Source organism: Podarcis melisellensis (assembly GCF_964234715.1).
Source record: "Podarcis melisellensis genome assembly, chromosome: 2".
Lineage (NCBI taxonomy): Eukaryota > Metazoa > Chordata > Lepidosauria > Squamata > Lacertidae > Podarcis > Podarcis melisellensis.
Window position 1 is genome coordinate 58,988,064 of NC_138529.1, and position 26,650 is coordinate 59,014,713.

A 26,650-nucleotide genomic window follows, 5' to 3' on the forward strand; every position below is an offset into this window, starting at 1 on the left:
AGTCAAAATTACTAACTCAACCTTGCAGTAAATCTTTAATAAAAGCCTGACTGAAAGCTTTTTTGACCAAATACCATCTAGCTTGTTTCAGGAGCTAAGTCCTATGTAAAAGTTTGAGCCAGCAGTTTAAAAGCAAAGTAGTTTAGAGAAGGCCATAAGACTTTGGTTGAAGTCTGAATATTTTTAAAACAGGAACATTTTAGCCATTTCATACATACTCACTGAAGCATGTGAAGAATTCAATTCTTTATTTGCAATAATCCATAACTAGTCTATATTTCTATTGAGGAAGGCAGTTTCTCTCTAGAACATTGCTAATAGAACAACAAACTTCAATTCTACTGTGTGAAAGGGCTACAAATACATCAAGCAGACTACAGAGATTTTGATTTACAACTGGCACCTAGGTTACTGGCTCATTTATCAATCACCTAGCACAAAATTTGAAGACTGGGCAATTTAATTATTTAATCAATAAATTTACTTATGGGTATGTCAGATGTATTTCTTTTCAGCCAATGTCCAGGATTTTTGTTGGCATGCAGATTTGACCTTTGCAATTTAAAGGACTACGTGTCTATAGATTTGAGAGCAGTTTTGGTCTGTTGTAGTAAAGCTTACAGCAATGGTCAACTATTCTGCCAGCAGGTGGTGCTATACAAGATTCTTGGCTCCTTTAATAAGAACAAGACAGAATTCAGTTGAAATGACTTCACTATGCAAACAAAGTACTTTTAACAGAAGAGAAAGCATCCTCCCCTATAATGGGTAGTTTACAGGCAAGCCAATAAATAACACAATGTGAAACTGAGCAATCTGAAAATTTGAACACTTATATGAAAAAGCACATGCTCTAAATGTGTCAGAACGACATATGTTGAGGGAGAACAACCTGTACAAAAAACAGACTAACTGTGTCAGCAAGGCAACTGCCCAATTACAAAACAGTGGATGTACTATAAAGTATTTTAACTGCCTACATCCACCCGTGGGCATTTCAAAAATTGGTGCATTTCTCTTAAGTATTAAAACCAATCTAGTGGGGCAGCAAAAAAGTTGAGACCTTTACTAGAAACACATGTAGAAATCTGAGCAGAAATAACTTGTTTGACTAAAAAAGCCTTTGCTTGAACTGTATGGAATGAACCCTAGGAAAAAAGACATGTAAAGGTCAATGAACACAATGATTTATTTAAAAAATAAAAATGTAAAAACCATTTCTCTCCCCCCTCCCCCTTTACAGCCACGGGAGCAGAGCAGATTTTGTAGAAAAAAATGTGTAGGTATCCAAGTCCTTACAAAGTTAATTCCCCTTTCCCGCCCAACCCCAAATAAAGCAAAATTAAAACGGTATCTTATTCCTAGTATAAAAACGACCAATGTCCAAGCAATAAAAAAATAGAGTCCATCAATGACTAACACAAAATCGTTGTGTGTGAGGCCCAGTCCATCTTCGGAAAGAAGTGAAACAGGCAGCAGAGCGACTCCAACAAGAATAATTCGAGAGCAGCTCCGCATCACGGAAGCCTTTTCGTACGGAGGTGCCCCCTTAGGACGAAGAGTAGGGGAACTATTAAGAACCTGGCCCGGTACAACAGAGGGCATACTCCATGCAGACAAAACCGACACCCCCAGAACAGTAATGGGCATTTCCCGCTTAGAAGGAGCCGCCGTATCCTCCCCCGCCATAACCGCCTCTGTATGGTCCACTGTTACTGCGGGGGCCCCAGCCGCCGCCCCCTCCGCCCCCCGCGCCGCCGCTCTTCATGGGGCCGTAGGAAGACTGGTGCTGGCTGTAGCTGCCGAAGCCGCCGTACCCGTTGCCGTAATCGCCGCCGCCGGCTCCTCCACCGTATGAGCCGCCTCCGTAGGATCCGTAGCCCCCGCCGCCGCCTCCTCCTCCGCCGTAGCCACCATAACTGTTATAGCCGCCGCCGCCTCCTTTGGAGAGCCCGTTGTGGTCCCGGTTGCCTCCGCCTCCCCTTCCTCGCCCCCGTCCGCCCCAGCTCGACCTGGAGGAGCCCCCGCCGCCGCCGCCCTGGATGTCTTCCTTAGGGACGGCCTTCTTGACCTCCACGCGGTGGCCCTGGATGGGGTGGAACTTGACCACAGCGGCCTTGTCGGCGGCGTCGTGGTTCTGGAAGTAGACGAAGCCGAAGCCGCGCTTCTTGCCGCTCTGCTTGTTGGAGATGATCTCGGCTTTCTCCACGGGGCCGAACTGGCTGAAGTGCTCCACCAGGTCGTTCTCAGCCAGGTCCCCCTTGAGGCCTCCGACGAAGAGCTTCTTCACCTTCGCGTGCGCTCCCGGCCGGGCCGAGTCCTCGCGGGAGACGGCCCGCTTCAGCTCCACGGCGTTGCCGTCCACCGCGTGCGGAGAAGCTGCCATGGCGGCGTCGGCCTCCTCGACCGCCGAGTACGTGACGAAGCCGAAGCATCGGGAGCGCTTGGTCTGCGGGTTCAGCACCACCACGCAGTCAGTCAGGGTCCCGTAGGCCGCGAAGTGCTCCCGCAGCCCGGCCTCCGTCGTCTGCACGTTCAGCCCGCCAATGAACAGCTTACATAGCTGGGAGTTCTCCATGCCGGAGCCGCGGCCCGCCACACGCCGCCTCCTCCTCGCCGCTGCCGCCGGTAGGGGGCAGCTGCAGCCTACCAGTACACCGGCGGGTGCGCTACGAGGTCCGTTCGGAGGGCCACCCGAAGGCCTAGGCTTCCACCGGGAGAGAACGGGGAAAAAAGGGGGTGGGGAAAAGGAAAACGCACAAAATGGCGGCTTCCACTCCTCCTTAGGCGCGCTCGCAGCCGGCGACTGAGGCCCACACACAAAGGAAACGGCGGGTGGCCACGCCCACTTTGGAAGCGCGAGACACGCCCCCACCCCTCCGTTTCCCCTTGTGCCAAATGAGGCAAAGAAGAACTGTCGCCGTCTTTTGCGTCACTTTGTTGAATGACAGCTCTGAGAGCCAATCGGGAGAGGTTCTTTGTTTTGGGGTTTGTTGTTTTTACCACCACAAGGTTTTGCCGGGGAAGGGGGAGCTTTTTAAAAGTAAGCTGCTGAAAAGGCCCGTGAGTGACGTCCCAAAGCACCTATCGCGTTCCGATCTTAAGACGGCCTCGTGCCGAAGGGGAAGCAGGGAAGAGAGAGAAGCCGCGCGCTAATACGGCGGCGTTCAAACCCAACAGCCAATGGGCATTCCCGCTTGCTAGCGCGCGCTTTCCCTCTGGGGCCTCTGCCGGTTGGGGGCGGGTAGAGAGCGCAGAACTGGTTTGAAAAGCCGAGCGAGTGCAACCAACGGCGCCTCGTGCTCGGCAGCATCGAAGAGGCGAGGTTATAACGGTGCCGTTGAAGCGAATGCACCGAGTTCTGAATAATAGCTTCCTCCACCACACGCCTCCACAGAGGGAGGCAGAAAGGTCGTGCCGGGTACAGGTTTCCACGTGGAAATCTATTCACCATGCTCGTTTCTGACGGCGCTTCTGCTAGCTGCTGGCGTATGTCTATGCGTATCCTCACACGTACACACACCGCGTGTGCGGTGCAAACAGGTTTTCGCTGAAACTTAAGTTAATAAAGAAAAGCCTGCTAGGTCAGGCCCACCCGGTCCAGCAAACTGTTCTCAACAGTGGCTGAACCAGTTGCCCGTGGGAAACCTGCAGCAAGCAGGATTCGTGCACAAGAGCACTTGCCCCTCCTGTTTCCAGCAACAAGTTTTACTGCCTCCCGTCATGGACACAAGAGCATAGGCACCGTAGCTAGTCACCATGGATAGTCTTCTAATCGCCTATTAAAGCCCATTCAAGTTGATCATCACTGCCTCCTACCTCTCCCTAAGAAATTAGAGAAGGAAGGCTGCCTTTGTACTGGAGCGTCTTAATATACTGTAATGCCTAAAGTTAGATGTGTCCAATCTGCCAGATAACTGCAAGTGCACAAACACAGCGGTAGGATTAAAACCTATGTGACTGCTCTGGGGATTTCAGAGCACTGAGGATGACAAAAAGCCTGCCTGGGTGTCAGTAAAATTTACGTAAACCTAAAGCAGCCCTTTACACTGTATTACACCTTGCTGTTTAAAAGGATCCTGGGATGTCATGGATTGATTGATTGATTGATCGCTTACATCCTCCCAACCAATTCCATCCCTAGAGTTTAGACTCTAGGCCTGAAAGGAAGCCAGCAGCAGTCTTATTCAGTTCCTGGCAGCTTAACTCCCAGTTACAGCTGTTGCAACAGCGAAGCTTGCGCAAAGCTCTCTGCAGTCAACATTCCATGGTAGCATGATGACAGTGTTCATTTGCAGACTTCAGCTGCTTTGGGGTGGATCTGGAGTGTATTTTTAAAAAACTCCCCTCCCCCATGCCCTGGATTCCCCCACTCTACAGGAATGCAAGGAGAACCTGTCCTCATTTGGGTGCCCAGTGGATCACTAAACACATCCCACTGTATGAGAGGAGTAATGTTTCAGCACTGTCCAAAATGATAAAAACAGCCTGTGACAATATAATGCTAACGACTGGACAATTTAGCATCATCAGCAAACTTGGCCACCTTACTGCTGCTCACTCTACCCCTAGATCGTTTATGAACAAGTTAAAAAGTACAGTTCTCAATACCGATCCTTGAGGGACTCCACTTTTTACTCTCCATTCAGAGAACTATCCATTTATTCCTATTCTTCTTGCATCCTAACTAATTCCTGATCCACAAGAGGACCACTCTTATTCTTTGACTCCTAAACTTACTTATGAGCCTTTGGTGAGTCTTCTACAATTTGGCACACCTTATGGAAACACCACATCCTGCAAATGCACAAATATTTGAAAAACATTTTTCATAAGTTTGTTATAAGAAAATGTTCAGAAGTATATATGGTATTTTGATGTTTATCTCTCACTGATTTACTGGTTAGCCATAGATCTCATGAAAATATCTTCCTGACTGAGGTTTAGAGTTTGTAAGTTTGAACCATTGATGTTAAGTTGTGGGCTGATTTTATACACAAACACACACATACAACTTTAATTGCTGGGGGTTTGGGGGTGGGGGAAAGAAACCTTTAAAAATAAATGTACGTAGGTTTGCAATTATACATACTACCATCTTTTCTTTTTCTTTTTTTAAAAAAAGAGCCTGTCAGACATTTAAAAAGCATCACAATACCATTTTGCAGCCACATGGTGGCAGAGCAGTATAAAATATTAGTATGATCAGTATGCGTTCATGAAGATGGATCAAAGATGTAACCAGCTTTTAGTAGTAGAACTGGAACACTTCACTTTTTTAATTCCAGCTTGTGCCGGGGGTATGTCAGAAAGAATTTCTAACAGTATTTTATGTCACACACATAAATGATTGCAACACAACTCTGCATCACAACTGGAATCCACCGTACAATCTGGTACTATATTCCCAGCAATACCAGTGTTTTTGCACAGTCTCCAATGAGGCATTTGTGTGACAATATTTCTCAATAGAAATGGATAAACTGCATGGGTAGGTCACTTGGAGACTATAGGTGACTATTGCTGAATGACAACTTATTACCAAACTGAAAACTATGGAGAGACCTGGTCTGAATAGAGATATTGGACTCTTGTCTCATTACACATGCTAAAGCTATTTTTGGTCATCTGCATACTATCCCTTGCTTTTTCCTGTAGGACTAATTGCAGTCGTTAACAGTCGTCAACAGGTTTACCATACCCATTGAGCCAATCACCCATCTCCTACCCTTCTGAGAAATACTCCACCCCACCCTCCCACTATATATAAGGGTCTGGTGACTTCTGCTTCAGTGTATCTGAAGAAGTGTACATGCACATGAAAGCTTATACCAGAACAAACTTACTTGGTCTATAAGATGCCACTGGACAATTTATTTTTATGTTTATTTTTATTTTGACCTCAGATTCCGCTTGTCAATTCAGGATGGCAAAGTTTCTGTATCAATAGGATTTCCTGTCTTGTTTTCCCAAAATGTCCTGGGGCAGGCACAGGGAAGTACAAGAAAAAGGCAGGTACAAAACAGTACATTATAAATACTTCAAAAATGCAGTATCTTCATATTCCTGAGTAAAAGTTAGATACACAAAATAACTGATAAATGTGCATTTATTTTACCAAAAACAATAAACCCCACATAGAGATTGAATGGAATCTCAAACCAGCGTGTGTGTGTGTGTGTGTGTGTGTGTGTGTGTGATGCTGCAGGATACCCCAAGGGACTAGGGTCACAGCTATAGGAAATAAGCCTTATCCAAAGTACTCACCAAAACAGGCAGGGTTTCGGATGCAGCACAGTCCAAACAAACCCAGGTTAAGCACAGAGTATCAATCTAAGTCCATACATGAGCCAGAGACAGATATAGGCAACGCTCCAAGATCAATATCACAGGGAGTTCAGACAAGGTACACCAAAAGAAAAGCAACTAAGAACCAAATATCGTATGATGCTTTCAAGACTCAAGAATGAGGTCTTACATACTCTGACCTCCTAAACCACACCCTAAGCACACTGAAGGCACATCAGAGGTTGCTTACTCATGACCTGTGATGTATCTTGTTCATCGTCTGAGGACTCAGTGTCTGGTACTAGGTCAGGGCTAGGCATGACAATGAGCATGTTGGCCCATATAGTCTGCCTTCAACCTTCATAAGCATTTAGTCAATGAACTGTAATTGAGTTGTTTGGATAGTCTTTAAACTCCTTTGAAGAGAAGGCACAAATTGTTGTTGCTGCTGTTGCTCTTCAGGCAATTATCTCAAAACAGAAAATAAATTCATCTTAATCTGAGGTGTAAAAATAATATAATGTAGGAGACAGTCAGATCTGCATTGTTGCGCCATGAGGCAAGAACACTGTCGGCCCTACCATTTGGTCAAGTGAGGCAGTTGCTTCTGGTTGCAGATGCAGGGGGGCAGCAGGAACTCCTACAGCCCCCTCCCCCAGCCATTCTCCATTGTTGAAAATCAGAGCCTGTCAGGCATCTCCTAAACTAGTCTGTTGCCCTCAGGTGGATTTGAGGGTATGGTCCTGTTGTTAGTGCTAAAGTAATATTCAACTGCCCATCCAGTCAGTTTCTGTACATGAAATGATGAGTAAGAAGGTGACATTTTGTCAGACAGTAAAGTATCTTGTTCTGGGCCTGGCTACTAATGTTGACAGAACTATGGGCAGGGCCTCTCCCACAGATCTTGTCACAAGATGGAAGGTGATAGGAAAGCTGGTCCTTCAGTCACTTGGGCCATAAGCTATATAGGACACATGCTCAATCCTACATTGCAAACAGTGGCTAAGGGGGTCCTGCCTACCTCGATTGTCTACGCTTTGCTTCTTTCCCCACACTACCACCTCCACTGCCACTTCCTAGGATATGAGAGCCCAGAGGAAGCAGTAGCAGATACTGAGCTCTGTGCACCTTCTGTTCCTCTCAGAGCTACAGGAGACTAAGATCTAGGGGATCCACCTGCAGTGTAATTCATAAACATCTCTACTAATGACACAAGCCGATTCAAGACATTTTGCTGCCTGAGATGGAACAGTAAAAGAACCCCAGGCAAAGTACATAGCACACAAAGACTGAAGATTATTGACTTTTCTGTTTTTCTGGGAAATAGTAGGCAGAGGTAACCCTAAGGAACCTCTCATTTAGCAACTGTCTATGCTGAGAGGAGGGTGTCTGGGAAATGACACTAAATGAGGCCTGATCTTATCCAGGCCAGAGTCTAAGTGCTAGATAACCATCAATTGTTTTAATGGTGGATGGTATGAATAAACTGAACATTAGATAAAAAGAGTCAAGAATAGATTTCTGTTGACAGAATAAATCTCTAGCTGGCCCCTGAATGTTATTGGAGGTAATGGTGTGTTTTTCTGTCCTCTAGAACAAAGTTATTGAATGGGAGGATCAGAGTAAAGGATGAATACCCACACACTTTAGCTAAAATCTCCAACTAAGAAGTTTGGTGCTGAAGAGAAACCATATTGCATGGTTCAAGTCTGATTAAGTTTTATATTGTTACTGCCTTTAATCTGGGCATTCCATTATCAGTTGTTACATGAAGAGGAAATGGAAAATCAGGACCATACTGCTGATATTTCCTGCTTTATGAAAGACAAAGTCACCTTTGCTATACTGTCTTTGGGTCTAACACTTGACATGGATTCTATTTAGCAAGACTTTATCTGCAATACAGTATGCTCTTAATTCTTTCTTATCAGATTATAGTGATTATAAAGTTAGCTCCCTAATGAAGCGTGGCTATGGCCCCATTCAGCAATCTATCTGTGTTTACCCAGTGCTAAAGGCTCGTTGGATGTCGCTTTTACTCACCAATTAAAAATGCCAAGGATATTCAAATAACCCAAACATAATTCTGCTATTCATTAACCTTTTTTGCAAACAGACTTAATATGGGGGGGGGTATTTTAGTGCTATTTTTGTTAGTAGTCCCATAAATGCTAAGAATTGCATATCAAGATTAATTACTTATTTAAACAACCATAAGGTCCTGGTCTAACTATATTGACTGGTAGCCAAGTTACTCCTTTGGAAAACTGAATATAGGTGACAACCATCACTGATCAGCAAATATTCACAGGACAATAAGAATGTAAGAAAGAGCCCTTCTGGACCAACCCAACGACCCATCTAGCACAACATCCTGTTTTCACAGTGACCTGATCAAGGATGCAGCCCAACAACAGCACTACCACCCACAAAAACTGGCGATCTTTATATATATAAATTATTCCCCAGATGCAGTTTTGGGTTGCAGGTAAGTTCCAAAGCTGAAGGCTACTTCCCCCAACGCCATATTCATTCTTAAATAAAGAATGAGATGCTGCTGAATATAAGAGGCAGGGGCAAAACATTTAATCCCATCTCTGTAGACTATGCAATGTAGAAGTCCACTCATGTATCCTTTCCCTAACCCTTCCTAGCTTTTCAGTACCATCTGTACCCCATGGTTGGAGAGGAAGTGATAAGTACAGTGGTACCTCGGGTTACAGACACTTCAGGTTACAGACTCCGCTAACCCAGAAATAGTACCTCGGGTTAAGAACTTTGCTTCAGGATGATAACAGAAATCTCGCGGCGGCAGTGGGAGGCCCCATTAGCTAAAGTGGTACCTCAGGTTAAGAACAGTTTCAGGTTAAGAATGGACCTCCAGAACGAATTAAGTTCTTAACCTGAGGTACCACTGTACCTCACACATATCTACAGGGGGAAAGGACACAACTATGCTTCCTTTCATTATGTCCATGATGAGAGGTATACATTAAAACATTTAACATTGTATAGCAGCACCCTCTGCTCATAGGGCCATTAGGTGTGGTAAACATAAAATAAATGACGAATCCTATTTTGGTGTCAGTCCCTTCTATATGTAATATGCATAATACATATGTGTAAGAAATATGCCTAGCTTCCCATTTCAAACTGTACAATTTTAATAACATCAATGAGATCTAATATCACAACTAATGCAATAACTGAGCTGTGCAATCTCAGCCTGTCCATGAACTCAATCTACTCTTGCCCCTCCCCCGTACCTTCAATACCCAAATAGTGATGTTTACTGACATTACAGGGTTGTTGCAGAATTACCGAGAATTGTTTGTGAAGCAATCTTGCTATACTGTATATGTCCTAAGTTTTACTAGCTTGTCTCTTGAATATTAGTGTCTGTGATTCTAGACAGCAAAACAGTCACTGCATATATACCACACTGCTCAAAAAACAGTGGCAAAAACCCCAGTTAATTTGAACAGCTTACACATAACAATAAAAAGCTTACTGTGGAAAAACAACCATGGTTTTAATTGTGCACCGCCAATGTCTCAGAAGAATAAAAGCCCACTCTCTCATCAACACAGTATATTGCATATTCCCCATATTTTAACACTGCCACATTTTACAATGGACCAATAAGCCAAATGTAAATATTTACACATGTGAAATCCAGCATGGATTTTTTTTTAAGTAAGCAAACGTTCTGTGGAATAGATAACTGCAAATCAGGTTGCAAGATAATGCCTGAAAAAAACATTAATAGAAAAAGTGGTCCCCATGACTACTGGCCTCTCCTACTCGCTGCCTCCTTATTGGTTTCTCTCCAGAGCTTGCCTTACTTCTTAGTTTCTCTCTCAGAGCAGTGGCTCTTGACTGTGGTGATTTCAGTTCTCGGAAGGAAAAGCTCAGAGCATCAGTTTGCTTCAGAAGACCGTGAACCAAATGGGCTTTCATTTGGTTGTAGTTAAAAGGGTCAAAATACCTCTGATTCCTTTCCAAGCAAAATGTATGTTGACTGATTTTGTCAATATTTAATATGAAAAGGGAAAGAAGACTGGTCAAAGCAAGGGAGAGGAAGTGTTGTGTGGATTTTCCAAAAGGTAAGAAGTTGGAGCATTCATAAGACTTTGTTATTTTTTCTTTTACTTGCCTTGTGGACCCTGGCCAGGATCCAATCCTCCTGTTTGTGAGTGGCTGCTGCTGGGAAGGCGAGATGAAAAAGTCCCGATACACAAGTGGGGGTTTATGTTCAGCACCATTTTGGATCCTTGTAATTGATCCCAGTCTTATACAGTTTGAAGTATCTTCCCTCCCCACTCCGATGTCTATAATTTAAGATTTCATATTTGAAATCTTACATTGGTCATTTTGGGGAGGTGATATCTGATCCTAAATAATTATGAGTTCAACTTTAGAAAGCAATTGTGCATGAGAATGAAAATGAATTGATTGCCCGAATTTTATGTTCATGTGATGTAATAACTATATTTTAACAGCTGCTTGAATTAAAGCTGGGTGGCAAATAACTTTTTATCTTGTATCAAAATAAAAAACATTGTCCATGTGAATCTTTATGGAAAGGAATCATTCATTAATGCTATATTTATGAGGAATACTCTGTGTATTCCACATACAGAATACTTGACAGTAGACACCGCAGTATGTAATCACAGAATGTTGGTTTCTATCAGTTTTCTTAAAACTAAAATGGAAATAATAATACTGATTGCATAATGCATTGTGTGAAGAGAGACAATGTTCCTCACCTTTGATTAGAGATTGAAAAAGGGCTTCTCTCCTCCCTACATTGTTTGGATCAGGTATCTTCAACCTTTTCAGTCCCAGGAGCCACTTCTAACCCAAACATGCATCTGGGGATCTGTTTCTTAATTTTTTATTATATTGTAAAAGTGGTAGTGATTCTGTTGCAACCATTATTGGATCAGGCTGCAACCCACTAGTAGGTCCTGACCCACCAGTTGACGACCCTTTGCACATCCCTGATACAGTTTTGCACCTTAGTTTTCAGTACACATGTCGTCAGAAAATTCTACTGCTTTTGGTTTTTCACTCTCAGTGCCTTCTTCTACTGAGTTCTGTGGTTCCAGGACTGCATACTTGGGGAACTGCTTATTCCGGAGGAATCTTGGTAAAGTTCCATTCTAGCATTACTTTGAAGTAAATAAATAGTTTCAGTATTGTAGCTCCTGGCCACACTCCTACAATGTGGGTTGGGAACATATAAGGTGTTATACGCCACCTCTCTCCATAACACACACTGTCTCTCACTAACACATACATTTTTATTTTTCAGAGTTCCTATTATATACCAAAAAGTAATAAAATGATATATATGCAAGGTAAAAAAATAAAATAAAGGCAGAAGCTAGAAATACAGCATGCAAAAATATTTTTAAAAATTAAAGTAACAACAACTGATATGATGGAAGCAGCATTGTAAAGAAATCTTAGTTACATGACTTCTGGCATAATGAATAAAAGTAATAAAGGAAAACCAGATATCACAATTTTATTATTGAGAAAGTATTTCTATTTCCATTTTGTTACATTTGCTGGGCTTTGTAGATACCTCTCCCCAACAAAAGCCACTGTCTGTTTAATATGTGAATTTCCTTGCATGTCATAAATTTGAATGTGCTTGGTAACACTGAAACTCAGGTACAAAATACCAGCTTAAAACACAGACTGGCCTTTCCCCCCCTTCTTAATTCAGATTTAAGCTGGTTTGAATGAAAACACATCAAAAAGCAGTATTTCATAAGAAACAACATGATATATAGGGATTGTAGCTAATATCGTGTGTATGCCACTTCCCAAGCTAGTACTGTAGCGGATTCCAAGCTAGCACACTGGATGCAGAGTAAACAGGACTGTGTACACAGCCTCAGCTAAAAACAAAGCACCCACCTGCAGAAAGTCTTTGGTTTAACACCTGGCAGGTGATAACTTGGTTTACAGTACAGCAGCTGCACCTCTGCATTCACGCAGTGGAGGAGATCTTGGTTTCATCCCTTCCCTTTTACCCCCTAACTATCCACGGTTTATGTGTTAACAGTGTTATCCACCTTTTAAGAGTTCTTTTGTGTCATATATTCCAACCCTAAAGTCAAAGATTATTGCACTCCAGCTCTGCCTAATTGCGCTCACCCACACTTTTAAGAGAAAAGTGCTATGAAGAAAAATCCTAGAAGCAGTACAGCCATTAAAAAGTACGGAGGCAATTCAAAGACCCACATCTGACTAAATGGAATTTACTGCATGAAAGCTTATGTGACCATAAAAAAAAACATTACAGATAAGAATGACTGTCTGTTTAATTTGTGTTTCCTCTTAAATTTATACAGCTTGCAGCTTCCTCATCTTGGCTTTAGCTTGTAACAGCAGGATACTCATTGACAGAGGCAAAGACTCATTGATCCTGGCTTACATTTCAGTGTGACTTCATTAATGGACCACGGTGAGTTATATTTTGGCAATTCAGAGGGAATGCCGGTGTATCAAGGCTCTGGAGACTCTGAAAAGTTTTGCTGTAACAGTGAAAGATGGGCAAATGAGAATTTATTGGGCTGCTTTCCTCCTTAGGTTTGGTAGCACAACCTCACATTGTCAAGAAGCATGCTGAAGCCTAAATCCAAAACAATGAGCCAACACACTGAGCTGAGTTTTTGCCTGAATATATGTGGGGCTTCTGGAGGGAGAGGAGAAATCTCTAGACCACACTTTTCCCAGATATTTTCCTGCGCTAGCCAGGTGTTATCTGCCTACATATTGCACTTGCAGGCCTCCAACATCCTCTGTACTTAGATGCTGACCCCTCTGTCCATACATTCTCACTTCTGAAACTTAACTTTAAAAGTGATAATTTGATAGGTGTCTTTATGTGTCCATACTAACTACCTGGAGAAAAACTCTCTCCCCGGCACCTCTCATCCCTGATCTGGCAAGGCCAGCTGTAATTGATAAAGTATTGTTGTATCAATATGGCTTGATATTGAATTATGGTTTTAATGCTTTTATTGAATCTTATGGTTTAAATGTGCATGTCGTAAACCACCCTGAGATCTTAATTGACAAAGGGCAGTTAGTAGGTAAATAATGCCAATGAACTCACTAGCCCCATTAAGCACCACATCATTCATCTACAGGACCTTTTTAGGATTTAGCACTTGGAGGTGCAAGACAGCATATGAATATGAAACCCCTTTGCAAAATATCAGGGTGACATGCACTGTAAGAAACTGGATTTTTATTTTTATTTTGGATTTAAAGAACAAGAGTTAGAATTTTGCACTCTAAATGATCTGAATAGAAAAACAATTATATGGGTTAAACAAATAAGCATCAAAGATCTTCATTTGTGTACTTTATTCTGATTGGTGTGTGTGTGTGTGTGCATGTGTAGAATACAGATATTGCTGTTAGGCACTGAGACAACAGGGAGGCAGCAGTATGGCACTGAGTTGCAATCCTAAACATACATACTAGAAAGTAGGTCACATTGATTCTTAACGCACTTACTTCTAGTAAACATGCTTAGAATTGGACGGTTGAGATCTGATTCAGCCGTTCCAGCACATATGCAGGGATGGTTATCCCTTCAATGTCAGGAACACACACACACACACACACACACACACACACACACACCTGTTGCCTGCGCAAAGCTGTCAACAACAGTAAAGTAAATCCGGTGTATCAGCTCACAAGGAGCTCAGTGTATGAACTGGAACTAAACACCACTTTATCTAGGGCAACTGATAGGATGTAGGTTCAGTCTTTAAGTCTATGAGTTTAAAGACAGCAGTGTCATTTTTCAAAATCCAAGTTTGCAGTTTGGGAGAAGAACAAGAAATTATGCCCCCAAAAGGTTAATCTCAACAGTGTGTAATTGAGTGCATGTCCACTCCCAACACATGTATGTTCAAAATTCATCCAGGGTCATATATCACCAGGAAATGGTTCTCAAAGGGTTTGTTTTTCTTGAAGTATTCCTGCTGCTGAGACGCTCCAAAAAAGCAATTAAATGAAGCAAAGGACGTTGGAAAAGTGTGTGTGTGTGGTGGTGGGGACTTTCAATCTAAATTATGTTTGTGATTTCAGGGGTGTTTCATGAAGGATAAAACAAAAACATTCAAGAGCCTGGCATGGATCCGTCTGCTGCAAACAGCAGTAAGTTGCAGTTTTCACACTTTGAATCCTGCTTGCCATCTATTCCTGCAATCTTCTTGCTCATCACAGCTTACGCAGTAGTCATGCTGGTGGGGCTCCTTGGCAACCTTTGCCTAATTATTATCATCAGGAAACAGAAAGAAAGCCAGAATGTCACCAACATTTTGATCGCCAACCTCTCCCTATCTGACATCTTCGTTTGTGTCATGTGCATCCCTTTCACTGTCGCATACACTTTGATGGATTACTGGGTGTTTGGAGAAGCCATGTGTAAAATATCTAATTTTGTACAAAGTATGTCTGTCACTGCCTCTACATTCTCACTTGTGTTAATTGCTGTCGAGAGGTATCAGTTAATAGTAAACCCGCGAGGTTGGAAGCCTAGAATTTCACATGCATTTTGGGGAATTATCTTCATTTGGGCCTTTTCTATAGTACTGTCGACTCCTTTTTTTTTATTCCACCAAGTCACTGATGACCCCTTTAGAAACCTTTCTTCCCACAGTGATATTTATATGAACAAAGTTGTCTGCGTCGAGGTATGGCCATCCCTTGAGGAGAGACGTAGCTTTACCACAACAATGTTAGTTTTCCAGTACTTCTTACCACTAGGGTTTATTTTCGTCTGTTACATGAAGATATTTGTGTGCCTTCAGAAGAGGCATGGTAAAGTGGATAAGATAAGGGAGAATGAGGTCAGACTAAATGAGAGTAAAAGGATTAATATTATGTTGATTTCAATTATTGCAACCTTTGGGGCATGTTGGTTACCGCTGTACATATTTAACGTTGTGTTTGACTGGAACCACGAGGCCCTGATCAACTGCCACCATAATGTGGTCTTTACTTTGTGTCACTTGGTAGCCATGATTTCGACATGTGTCAATCCAATCTTCTATGGATTCCTCAACAAGAATTTTCAGAAAGATTTGGCTAGTCTGCTTCACAATTTCAAATGCTATGAATCTCAAGGGTTGTTTGAGAACATCGCCCTTTCAACTCTGAACACCGATGTGTCAAAGGGATCCTTTAAGCTGAACAACATGCCTTCGAATATCTGAAATGGGCAACCTTTGAATCATTTACATGTCTTTGTCATGAATTACTGTACTGCCAAGTTACTCTTATATGGAAGTGTGGCCTTCTGGCTCTTGTCAGCAAAGTCCTGTTCTCAAAGTGAAATCAAAAGCCTACCTGAATATTAATGTATCATTCAAATGAATAAACCAAATTGGATTAATAATATTTATTAACACCCCCATATTTATTAAAGACCTTTACAGGAGCTTCCAATGTTGCAGTGCTAGAAAACTGGAAGTGTGGGAAGGAAAATCTGGAAAAGGAGATACCGCTTGGCTTGGAAGATGATGCAATATCCTGTGTGGGCTGTGCCACCTGCATTTTCCTCATGGTTCTCCTGGTCTGCCTGAATCAGTACTTCTGACAAAGGCCCATTGACTACCTTAACATAATACCAATAATTAGTATCTTAAGCAACTGACTCTTATTGTCTGAATTCAACAGATAATCTCCTTCTAAGAATTCCTTATGTGAAGCCATTTCCCTTTCTTTTCCCTTACTGTGCCCCCCCCCCACTCTGTTCTCAAATCTGCTCTGGAAGGTGGAGGGAACCTAGAACAGATTTAGGGAGTGCATGGGGGAGGTGGGGACGGGAATCCCATTGCACAGCAGAAACCATACTGCTCACTATGCACATTCAACTACTATGTTGAATACATCCCATCATCTGTCCACTAATGCACTAGGTAATATGTCATTCTGACAGGTGCTGGATTGTATCAAACTCAATAACTGTGCAGGACAACTTCTGTGAATGCAGGACAACTTCTGTGAATGCAATGGAACTTGCTCTCCACTCCCCAACACACTCCCTTTCCCAAATCTGCTATGGATTTCCCCCCAACGCTCTGAGTCCCATCAGTGGAAGCCCAGCACAAGGATCTATAGCTGGGATAGCTTTGTCAGTTTGAGCACCACCTTGGGCAAAGGATTCCTACATTGCAGGAGGGTTGGACTAGATGCCCCTTGTGGTCCCATCCAACTCTACAATTCTGTTATTCTATGCTTGTCCCCACTCTCCCTCATCACATGATGGATTAAAACCCCTGAATAATGCTTGCATATGGTAGAAATTCCCTGCCCACCTAGCAGTTTGAAAGCACATCAAGGTGCAAGCAGATAAAAAGGTACCGCTCCGGCGGGAAGGTAAATGGTGTTTCCGTGCACTGCTCTGGTTTTGCCAGAAGCGGCTTAGTCATGCTGGCCGCATGACCTGGAAAACTGTCTGTGGACAAACCTAGCTGTCAGGGGTCCTTTACCTTTGTGGTAGAAATGTTTGAATACATATCCTCAAACCTTAAATGCAATGAATATGTGTTCTGACCACTTCCACCACTGCAATGTATGTCTGTCTCTAGTCTGACCACTATTGTTGAAAACGATGTGAGGAATGATCAGGGTCCTTTTCTTTTCTTCTGTTCTTTCATTCTGTTCTTTCATTCATAGACATGGTTGCTGTATTTTTACTATGCTGCTTCCTATGTCCTGAATAGCAGTCTGACATGCAAAATTAAAGAAGATAAAGGATGGGGGGATTTCTGCCTGTCAAGCTAGTATTCAGGATACAGGGAAAGGATGATGACTTGAAATCCTATTGACAGAACTGTTGCCCTATTGATATAACTCAATAGCATATCACTGATTTCTCTGGCATTTGCTTTCGAATAAGTATACCTAGGATTGCAGACTGGGAGAATTTATGTTATGTTTCATCCTATAATAAAATACAGGAACTTGTAAGAGAAGTTCATTTTTCTGCAACACTTCATCCTTTTTAATGTAAAAAGCCTACCTGTGCTGCCCTCGGGCAGGGTGTAAAACTGCACCAGTATTTTTCATCTGCAACTGAATTGCTGTATCTTTGAATGCCCACATTCTTTTCTAAAAAGGAATACATGCTTTTCCACCTTTGTTTGAAAACATGAATGTGACAGAAACGTTTCCAAAACAGCCATTAGTTTAAGACAGATAGATTGGAGCCAGCCACAAGAAGCTATCCTGTTTACAAGGCAAAGACAGGTTTGAACTGCTTAAAAGATCATGAATCCAATGGAACTCTGAAGAGAGAAATCCAGTTAAAGTGAAACCATACAGAACATTTCAGACTAATACAGAGTGACAAAAGAATCTAATAACATGAACACTTGATACCTGAGTGCAAACTATATTTCTATGAAAAGCAGCTGCCTCATCTAACCTCTGTGTGACTTCAGACTGGTTTTATTGATAGATAATGGTACAGTAATCGTATCTGTGGTAATGTACATTTGACTGGAACTGTTTAGATGTCATTTCTATTTATGATTCTAACAACATGTTTCAACTGTGGGGAACTGTTGGTATTTACATCTATTTTTTTGTATACCAAATGTTGTACAACTTTATATTAGTCTTGTGGTTTCGAGTGCTAAATTTTGTATGCCACTGTGAGCCATATAAATATTCACTCTGAAATATATCAATTATATCAAAATAACATAAAGATTGCCTTGCTAAGGATGTTCAAAGATTCATAAACACCAGGACTATGACCAGGCTCCAAAGAAGTAACTGCACTACTCTTTAGGGCTCCAAGTAAGCTTCCCACTGCAGTCCTAAGCATGTTTACTCAAATCAGCTGATGGAATGAAAGCCGTATATCTCACCTGGGAGGTTCAACATGAAATGAGGGAAAGGCACAGGAGGAAGCAAGACTGGCTGGCATTCAGCCTTAAATATATTTACTTACAAATCAGTTGACAAGTTAGTGCGCTTTAAGGTCACAGCCCAAAGACCAAAGAGTGTATAGTTATAATTATAGCTGTCCATTATTTAATATTTACTAAATGAGTGATAGACAGGGTTGGGGAAACTGTGGCCCTCCATAGACTCTACTTCTTGCATCAGCTCCACTCAACATGGCCAATGGTCAAGGATGATGAGGGTTGTCATCCGACACTTTTAAGACAGCAACAGGTTCCCTGCTAGAAATGTGGAAACAGAGCTGACTGTCTCTTTAAGACCCACTCACACTCCCATTTATCCTGTGATTTCAAGTCACAGGTCTGAGAGGATTGGTTTTTTTGGTCCCACTGCTTTCCCTGGGAAAATCTGCTGTTTACTACTGAACTGGGAAAACGTAGAGATGGAATTTTAACCCCTTTCAGACCTGTGACTTGAAATCATAGGACAAAGTGTGGACGGGCCCCTGGTTTCAAGGCCCTTTTAATTTGAGAGGTGGTAAAGCCTGGAAGTGAAAAGATGAAATATATTCATTGTAGCACCTTTGGAAATATTAGAAAGATTTTTAATATCTGTCTCCTGCAAGTTTTGCTTGCTTTTGTTCAGTACAACTTTAATGGATAGGATTGCTTATGACTATCAGTGGTCATTAGTTATGTAATGAGCACATATGATAGCAGCATTACTAAGTGTGTATTTTCAGTGTGTTAGCTTGCTGCTGTGTTATTGACAGAAGGTAAAAGCAGAGTGAAAAAAATGTCTGCCTGTTGCGCAAATGCATTATACGCTCCTGCTCTGGGAAGCTCATTGTTAAACATTTCAAATGGCATTAAGTCCAAATAAATTTCCAAGTTTCAAATCCTGCCTCTCCAGCTGACTGTGAGTTTTACTCCTGATTTGCAGAAACTCGGAAGTTTCGCTTGTGGGCATAGAGGATCCTGTTCCATTGCTATCACACATTCTAAATGAGACTCGCACTGTTTTCAGGTGGGATTCGATCACACACTAGCAAATTCAGATCGCACAATTGAAGCTGATATGGTGCTGCTGCATAACAAATCCACTTCTCTGCAAAATGGGACTGTCTTCATCTTACGAAACATATGGGGAAATGCACTGGAAAATGTGGGGTAACATTTGCCTGTTGCAATGTCATTTAACCTCCCTATGAACAAATCCAGATGGGTGCTCAATAACCAGGTCCTTTGGAAGCAATGTGAGTTAAACCGAGAGTGCCTTCTTAACACCCAAGCTTGTGCCACTCCCACATTGTCTTTCTCAATGCCTTCTGCTATTATTTATCCATTTATTTATTTCATAAAATTTATACACTGCTTGATTTTAAAAGACCTCAAGGAGGTTTACAAGAAGATAAAACAATAAAATAAAGAATAATTTACAACCCTACTTTGAAACATACAGAAGTTAAAGCACCAAAACAGATTACAATTATCTCAACTTTCTAAGCCTTTGGGTAAAGGTAAAGGGACCCCTGATCTTAGGTCCAGTTGCGAACGACTCTGGGGTTGCAGCGCTCATCTCGCTTTATTGGCTGAGGGAGCCGGCGTACAGCTTCTGGGTCATGTGGCCAGCATGACTAATCCACTTCTGGCGAACCAGAGCAGCGCATGGAAATGCTGTTTACCTTCCCGCCGGAGCGGTACCTATTTACCTACTTGCACTTTGACGTACTTTTGAACTGCTAGGTGGGCCGGAGCTGGGACCGAACAATGGGAGCTCACCCCGTTGCGGGGATTCAAACTGCCGACCTTCCGATCGGCAAGCCCTAGGCTCAGTGATTTAGACCACAGCGCCACCCGCGTCCCTAAGCCTTTGGGTAGGTTTCTCTAAACAATAATGTTTTTAGCAGGCTCCAAAAAGAGTGCAGTGAAGGCACCGAGGCATTAACACCTTAAAATGCAGTGAGGTTGTCCCTCACTCCGCTGCCTTTCAAGTTGTATTTCCACATGGCTGTGTACACCAGAGTGGGGGCAGAAATGTCTTCAAACATTAAGGGAGTCCCTCACACCAGCCCCCTGCCCTCCCCAAACAGTACTTCTGTCTTGTCAGGATTCAGCCTCAATCTGTTAGCCGCCATCCATCCTCCAACTGCCTCCAGGCACTCACAGAGGACATTCACTGCCTTCACTGGTTCTGATAATAACAACAACAATAATAATAATAATGGAGGAGGAATTCAACATGCATTTCAGTTTGCTAGACTGAACAACCCCCTCTCTCCTTCCCCCATGCACTGTTCTGAGAGTTCTCCCACACACACCTAAGCCACTTTTGGGGAGCATGGAGGGCAGACAGGGGTGAGGGGGAAAGCCCTGTTTAGCATGCAGAAATCTTTGCTCAGGGTTTCCACTGATGAGACTCATTGGGTGAATCCCACTCCATAACAATAACACCCTACTCAGGCCTCACACTCACATGTAAGTAGAACACATGAGTCGAGGCAGTGAGGATAAGTATTCTACATCTGGGGATACTTATCTCCCCTGCCATCCATAATTGAAGGGAAGCCATCTGCAGTGCAGACAGAGCCTCTTGTATTTGTGGAGACACTCTGATCCCACCAGTATGTAGAATGGTGTTTTTCTGGGGTTCTGCTTTGGGTCCACACTCATGTGTTCTACATCCTTGTAAGTATAATGCCAGATTAGTGCTAGTTCCTCATACATGTGCCAAAACCACTCAATTCTAACCATCTAGCCAGCCCTGCAGGTAGGATTTCTGGGAATGCTAGGCATCCTTCCTCAATTTTAAGCATACTACCAAACTACCTAAATTTTGTCTCCGTACCTCGCTGCTTCCCCGTGGCTTTTTTGCCTCCGTTCCCAACATTTTCAGAAGGTACTTGTGTCAGCTTTTTGCCACAAACACTGCAAAGAATCTTGTGCCACCTTAAATACGAGCGCACAGGTTTTGTAACATACACATATGCCCAAGAGACTCAGTGGTTTAGGCCACAGCGCCACCATGTCCCTTTATGTGTTCTAAGTACAGTACTGGTACTCAAGGGATACTTTTAAAAGGGATATAAACTTTGTTTTACCACAGAAATGAGAGAAATTTACCACAGAAATTAAGGGTCAACAAAGCAATCTTTGTGCTTTTATAACCTGAAAATCTGATTTTTTTTCCAACTGAGCATTTATTTAGCCTCCTGAACTAGTATTGTGCTTTTTGGACAGCAGCAGTTAATTTGATTTTTGGGTTGTGGTAACATATAAGGCATTCATACTGCAGCTGCTAATTCAATTTCTTGAAAGGTAAGAGGCACACACACAACAGTTCTGTATTCTTGAAAATTTAATTTGATGCTCCAAAATATTTTTAATAAGATTTGACGCAATAGTTTGTCCTTGGGTTATCAGACATTCAGAATATCACACAGTTGAGTGACCTCAGTTTCCTTTCCCTGTACCATTCCAAACTTAGGCTGACACAACTTGTGCCTACTAATTTTTCCTGTCAGTAGGCTTTACAGCTACAAATCCAATTTTTCCTCAGAAGTCTGCCTCAACATGCCTGACTTTCACTGCAATGTGTCAGTCATTGCATAGTATATTGACAGCACCGTCTATGAGTGCTGGTTTCCCCTTATCTTTTGGTTCAGTTCCCTCACAGGGAATCCAGCTGTGAACATAACAGAATGACTCAAAAATAAAGACAAAAAATCATTAAATGCGGGATTATGGATTATGAAACTGATATATAAACCAGCCATTTATGTAATTAGGGATGGTGGGTGAAGCAAGAAGGAAGTGATTTAATGTCTTGAATACCAGGAGCGGGTGGACAAGGTGGGGATGATAGTCTGTAGTAGCAAAAGTAACAACGGGACTACTTGAGACTCCATAAAAACTAACATTTGTTCCAACAAACATTTGTAGGTCCACTTCTCAGACTTTATTAGATTTATCTAGTCAGAAGAGTACATTTAATGCAGCCTAATGGCTTTGCCCATAGTGCCACTTACCCAGTGGGATTTTCTGTACTTTTTATTTAAACAGGACATAGGACGCTATGTTGCAAAACATGTATTAAACAGGGTGAGAATGATCTGCTCTCCCAGAAACATAACCTAACCCCCCCTCAGGCTGCAAGAACTCAGTTCATTATTATTTTGAACCTGGCCTGAGTATCTAGACATCCTCATATACTGAACAGATGTATATACATATTCGGTCCCATAACCCTTACACAATTTCGTATTTCAAATACTGTAATGATAATTCAATGGGGCTGTGAAATATGAGCTGATATCCTGAACAAATCACAGAATCATAGAGTTGTAGAGTTGGTAGGGACCTGAGGGTCATCTAGTCCAACCCCCTACAATGCAGGAATCTCAGCTAAAGCACCCATGACAGATGGCCTTGCAACCTCTGCTTAAAAACCTGCAATGAAGGAGAGTCCACAGCCTTCTGAGGGAGTCTGTTTGACTGTTGAACTGCTCGGAAATCCCAGATATCCTGCAAGTGCTTAACTTAATTTAGAGCATTACGCACCAAAGGATTCCAGAAGACTACCATTGCACATATTTATGGTGGGAAAATCTGGGGCAAATGAAGTCCTGTAATAATGTTGAGCCTTAATGGACTGGTGCCTGCAGGTAACATTATACCTACCTAGCAAGATGCAAAGCAAATTTAACAGAAGTATCATTTGTTTGATTATTCTAAGTATTATAATAATAAAGAATTGTTATTTTTATATTGGCCTTCAGATATATTTCCAAGACGATTTTACAAAAAGAACAACAACAACTCAAACGGAAATACAAGGTATAGAAAAGGTAAAATTCACAAACTAATAAAGGCAGCACAAGTGTAAAATTCGTATGCTGACCATACGAATGTTTGGCCTTTGAGGCTCCAACATTGGTGCAAAAACAAACAAACAAACAAAGTGTTTTCAAGCAGTATAAAAAAATGAGCATGTATTAATTATACATTTTAATGTACCATACAGTGAAAGACCAGAGCTCTTATGTAAACAGCTGTGACTGGTCAATGGAATGCTTTCCCTCGGTATTTCATAATAAAGGCTGTTCTGAATCAAATATTATTTTCCTTTGGGAGCCCAGGAACTCACATTATTATTTTTGAAGAAAAGGCTGCTTTAAAAAAGAAGAAGAAGAAAAGAAGAACTGCAGCAGTGGACAGATTGCTTCTTAATAAGGCTTGAACATTTGGGCCCCTGGAGCAGCTTCTTTCATTACAGCTCCTAGCTTCCCTGTTCCACTCCTACTACGTATTCCAAAAAGAAAAAGAAAAGAAAAGCCTTCAGTTATATTTACAAGTTATTTCTTTTCTCCCAGGAGGTTAAGTAGGACACATTGTGGCCGTGCAGGCAGAGTGGGAGGGCAGCAAAGCAGATTGCTTAAATCCCACTGAAATCGATGGGATGTGAAGAACCACAGACCTAGCAACAAGTCCCATTGTCATAAGGTCTCCATTTGCTTCCCTCTGCCCCCATTTTAGCATGAATGAACAGAAACCTGTAAAACAAATAATGAAATACAAAACAACATTCAGCTTATCTTATACACAATGTTCTGAAGGCTACAGAAGATGGAGAAGCACTCTGAGGTGATGTGGTGTGCGGTGGAGTGAAGGGAAGGGAAGGGTGGAGTGGGTAAGTATCCCAGATACAAACTGCTTGTGGTGGGGACAGTATCCTATCCTATCCTATCCTATCCTATCCTAGAGGTGCTGTTGAAAGGATAAAGTGAGATAATTACTTCATGTACCTCCTTGGCATCTTTGAGGAGGGGCAGGATGCAAGCAGGACTGGCATGCTGAGCCACCTGCTGAGGCCCACGCCCACTGCTGAGCCCCATAGCCTCCCAGCCTCCTTGTGGCACTGCCTGTTCACCTGGCCCTTCTGCAATGATAAGCGTCAGGAGACTGAACACCAGTCCTGTTGCACGCTCCCTCTGGAAGGTTCTGCAGATTGCATCCAGAAACAGAGGGCAAGTGGATGGGCAACAGTGACTGTGGGAAGAAGGAGGTAGGCTCACTGATGCCACCTTGTGTGAGCCCCTTCCCTTCAAAAACCAGGAAGTGCCCAAATCTGAACGTACCATCATAGTACTGTAATGGAGGAACAGTTAGAAAGGAAATGCAGCCAAGTCTATACAAAATGCTACACAGAAACCCCAGTCTGCCCTGCTACATATCTGGAATTAGTGGGGTGTGCTTTCAGACCAGAGATTTGATCTGCTGAGCTGATATGAACATCAGCACCTCTCCACTGAGTAAATTCAGTGTCACGTCCACAGACCTGTAATCCCTTGGTGTGTCCGTTTTTAATCTTCTTATTACTTTTCCTCCACCCCTCTCTCCTTTAAAAGAGGGTATTAATGAAATTGGGTCTTTGTTCCAAGCTGCACTTTTTTTCTGAAAGACAAACCTTTGAAACATGTACTGTATTCAGTTGTTCCCAAGCAAACCTACAGCTTTCTGCTTGGTGTTGCAGCTTTATGTTTTCTGTGAAACATTCTTAAACCCTTCTTATCAAACCATTAATTAATAGATTTAGGTAGGTAGCCATGTTGGTCTGACACAGTCGATATATATATATACACACATACATATATATAAATGTCTAGTAGCACCTTAGAGACCAAATAAGTTTGTTCTTGGTATAAGCTTTCATGTGAATGCACACTTCTTCAGATACCTAATTCATACATAATTCATCTGTCTCTTTCTGGCTATGTCCTTAAATATTTCCCATGAGCACACAAAATTACACTATACCAGCACCCAACCTGGTGCCCTGGCCTAAAACTCCCATCATCCTCTGACAGCACATTTGTGCTAGCGGAGGCAGACAGGAGTTGCATTCAAAAACATGTGGACGGCATCAGGTTGGGGAAGACTGGTCAAGTGTCCCAAAGGCAGCAGCTCTCCACAATCTTGGACTGAACTGTTTCTCCACCTTCTATAATAATAATAATTGTTTTTATTGTTACCCTGTCCATCTGACTGGGCTGCCCAAACCACTCTGATATCCTTTAGCTAGAAAGTGAACTTGAGACATATGTAGTCAAACTGTAAGTTCTATCACTAAGTCATCACAGGGTGATAGATAGTTTAGTGATAAAACTTTAGAAAATCCTGTACCAATGGTATTTAACAACTCCATACAAAGTTGGATGTACCCAACAGCAGAACTTTAACTGCTAGAAATGCAATGTACGCCAGGCAGATTTTAAGCATCTGTTTGGGCACTGCCTTTTTTATGTTCAATAATCTAGATTTACTGGAGCACAGCCTGTTATTTTATTGCAGAAATAATTAGATAGTCATTGCCATAAAGCTGCAAAATATTAACATGAAATTATTTAAAAGACAGAAAGTCTTGGGAGTACAGCATTATTAAATTTAGTCTCTGCTGCTAAAGCTTGGGGCAGGGAAGACAACACCTCAAGTTTCAGAAAGGTTTTAAAATATCCAGGGAATTGTAACATTGACTAAATTGACATATGCAGAACGGCAACAGATTTCTTTGAATGATGGGTTTTTTAAAAAAAGAATATTCTGGAAGGACTAAGCACCATGATTTGGTTAAAACTGAGGTAAACAAAGGGATGGTTTTTCTGCATTTCACTAAGGGCCCCCTACTTGTTCCACTATAATCCGAGTACTGGTTGATCTAGACTGTAGGTGTCAGAAATACTGAAACATGCCGATACTTCAAATTATACAGCTGACTGGATATCTATTCCTTTGGAGCTGAGTTAGGTATAACTTTGGCTGTGCTGGAAAGTTTTAGAAATCACATGTTCTTCCATTTAAGACAACCCACTGCATATTCAAAACATAAGGTAAAGGTAAAGGTAAAGGTACCCCTGCCCGTACGGGCCAGTCTTGACAGACTCTGGGGTTGTGCGCCCATCTCACTCAAGAGGCCAGGGGCCAGCGCTGTCCGGAGACACTTCCGGGTCACATGGCCAGTGTGACATCGCTGCTCTGGCGAGCCAGAGCTGCACACGGAAACGCCGTTTACCTTCCCGCTGGTAAGCGGTCCCTATTTATCTACTTGCACCCGGAGGTGCTTTCGAACTGCTAGGTTGGCAGGCGCTGGGACCGAGCAGCGGGAGCGCACCCCGCAGCAGGGATTCGAACCGCCGACCTTTCGATCAGCAAGTCCTAGGCGCTGAGGCTTTAACCCACAGCGCCACCTGTGTCCCTATATTCAAAACATAGTCTTAGCCAAATAAAAATTGACCTCATAATTACTCTGATGTGTTTCAGCTGTAAGGGCCAGCTACAGGACCTTGCACATTTGCTGTAAATCCAGTTATCTGGGTGGGAATTACTTCAGAGAGTAAACATGTACGGGA

At 42.4% G+C, this 26,650-nt stretch overlaps 2 protein-coding genes across 13 annotated transcripts; one reads left to right on the top strand and one right to left on the bottom strand.

The window, feature by feature from the left end:
• Nucleotides 1-233: 233 nt before the first annotated feature.
• Nucleotides 234-2,820, bottom strand: HNRNPA0 (heterogeneous nuclear ribonucleoprotein A0). The gene has a single exon (XM_081894579.1). The coding sequence runs from the start codon at nucleotides 2,576-2,578 to the stop codon at nucleotides 1,658-1,660; it is 921 nt and encodes a 306-aa protein (XP_081750705.1). The 5' UTR covers nucleotides 2,579-2,820; the 3' UTR covers nucleotides 234-1,657.
• Nucleotides 2,821-3,034: 214 nt separating this feature from the next.
• LOC309359887 (neuropeptide Y receptor type 6-like) lies at nucleotides 3,035-15,729 on the top strand. 12 transcript variants are annotated; one of them, XM_081894207.1, is made up of 7 exons: nucleotides 3,285-5,300; nucleotides 5,907-6,015; nucleotides 7,883-8,776; nucleotides 10,339-10,394; nucleotides 11,317-11,443; nucleotides 12,660-12,772; nucleotides 14,416-15,729. In XM_081894207.1, the coding sequence occupies exon 7, from the start codon at nucleotides 14,460-14,462 to the stop codon at nucleotides 15,543-15,545; it is 1,086 nt and encodes a 361-aa protein (XP_081750333.1). In that variant the 5' UTR covers nucleotides 3,285-5,300; nucleotides 5,907-6,015; nucleotides 7,883-8,776; nucleotides 10,339-10,394; nucleotides 11,317-11,443; nucleotides 12,660-12,772; nucleotides 14,416-14,459; the 3' UTR covers nucleotides 15,546-15,729. The 12 variants fall into 12 exon arrangements, with proteins under 12 accessions (XP_081750331.1, XP_081750333.1, XP_081750334.1 ...); XM_081894208.1 differs by lacking the exon at nucleotides 11,317-11,443 and having other exon boundaries at nucleotides 8,675-8,776; XM_081894203.1 differs by lacking the exons at nucleotides 7,883-8,776; nucleotides 11,317-11,443.
• The last annotated feature ends 10,921 nt before the right edge of the window (nucleotides 15,730-26,650 follow it).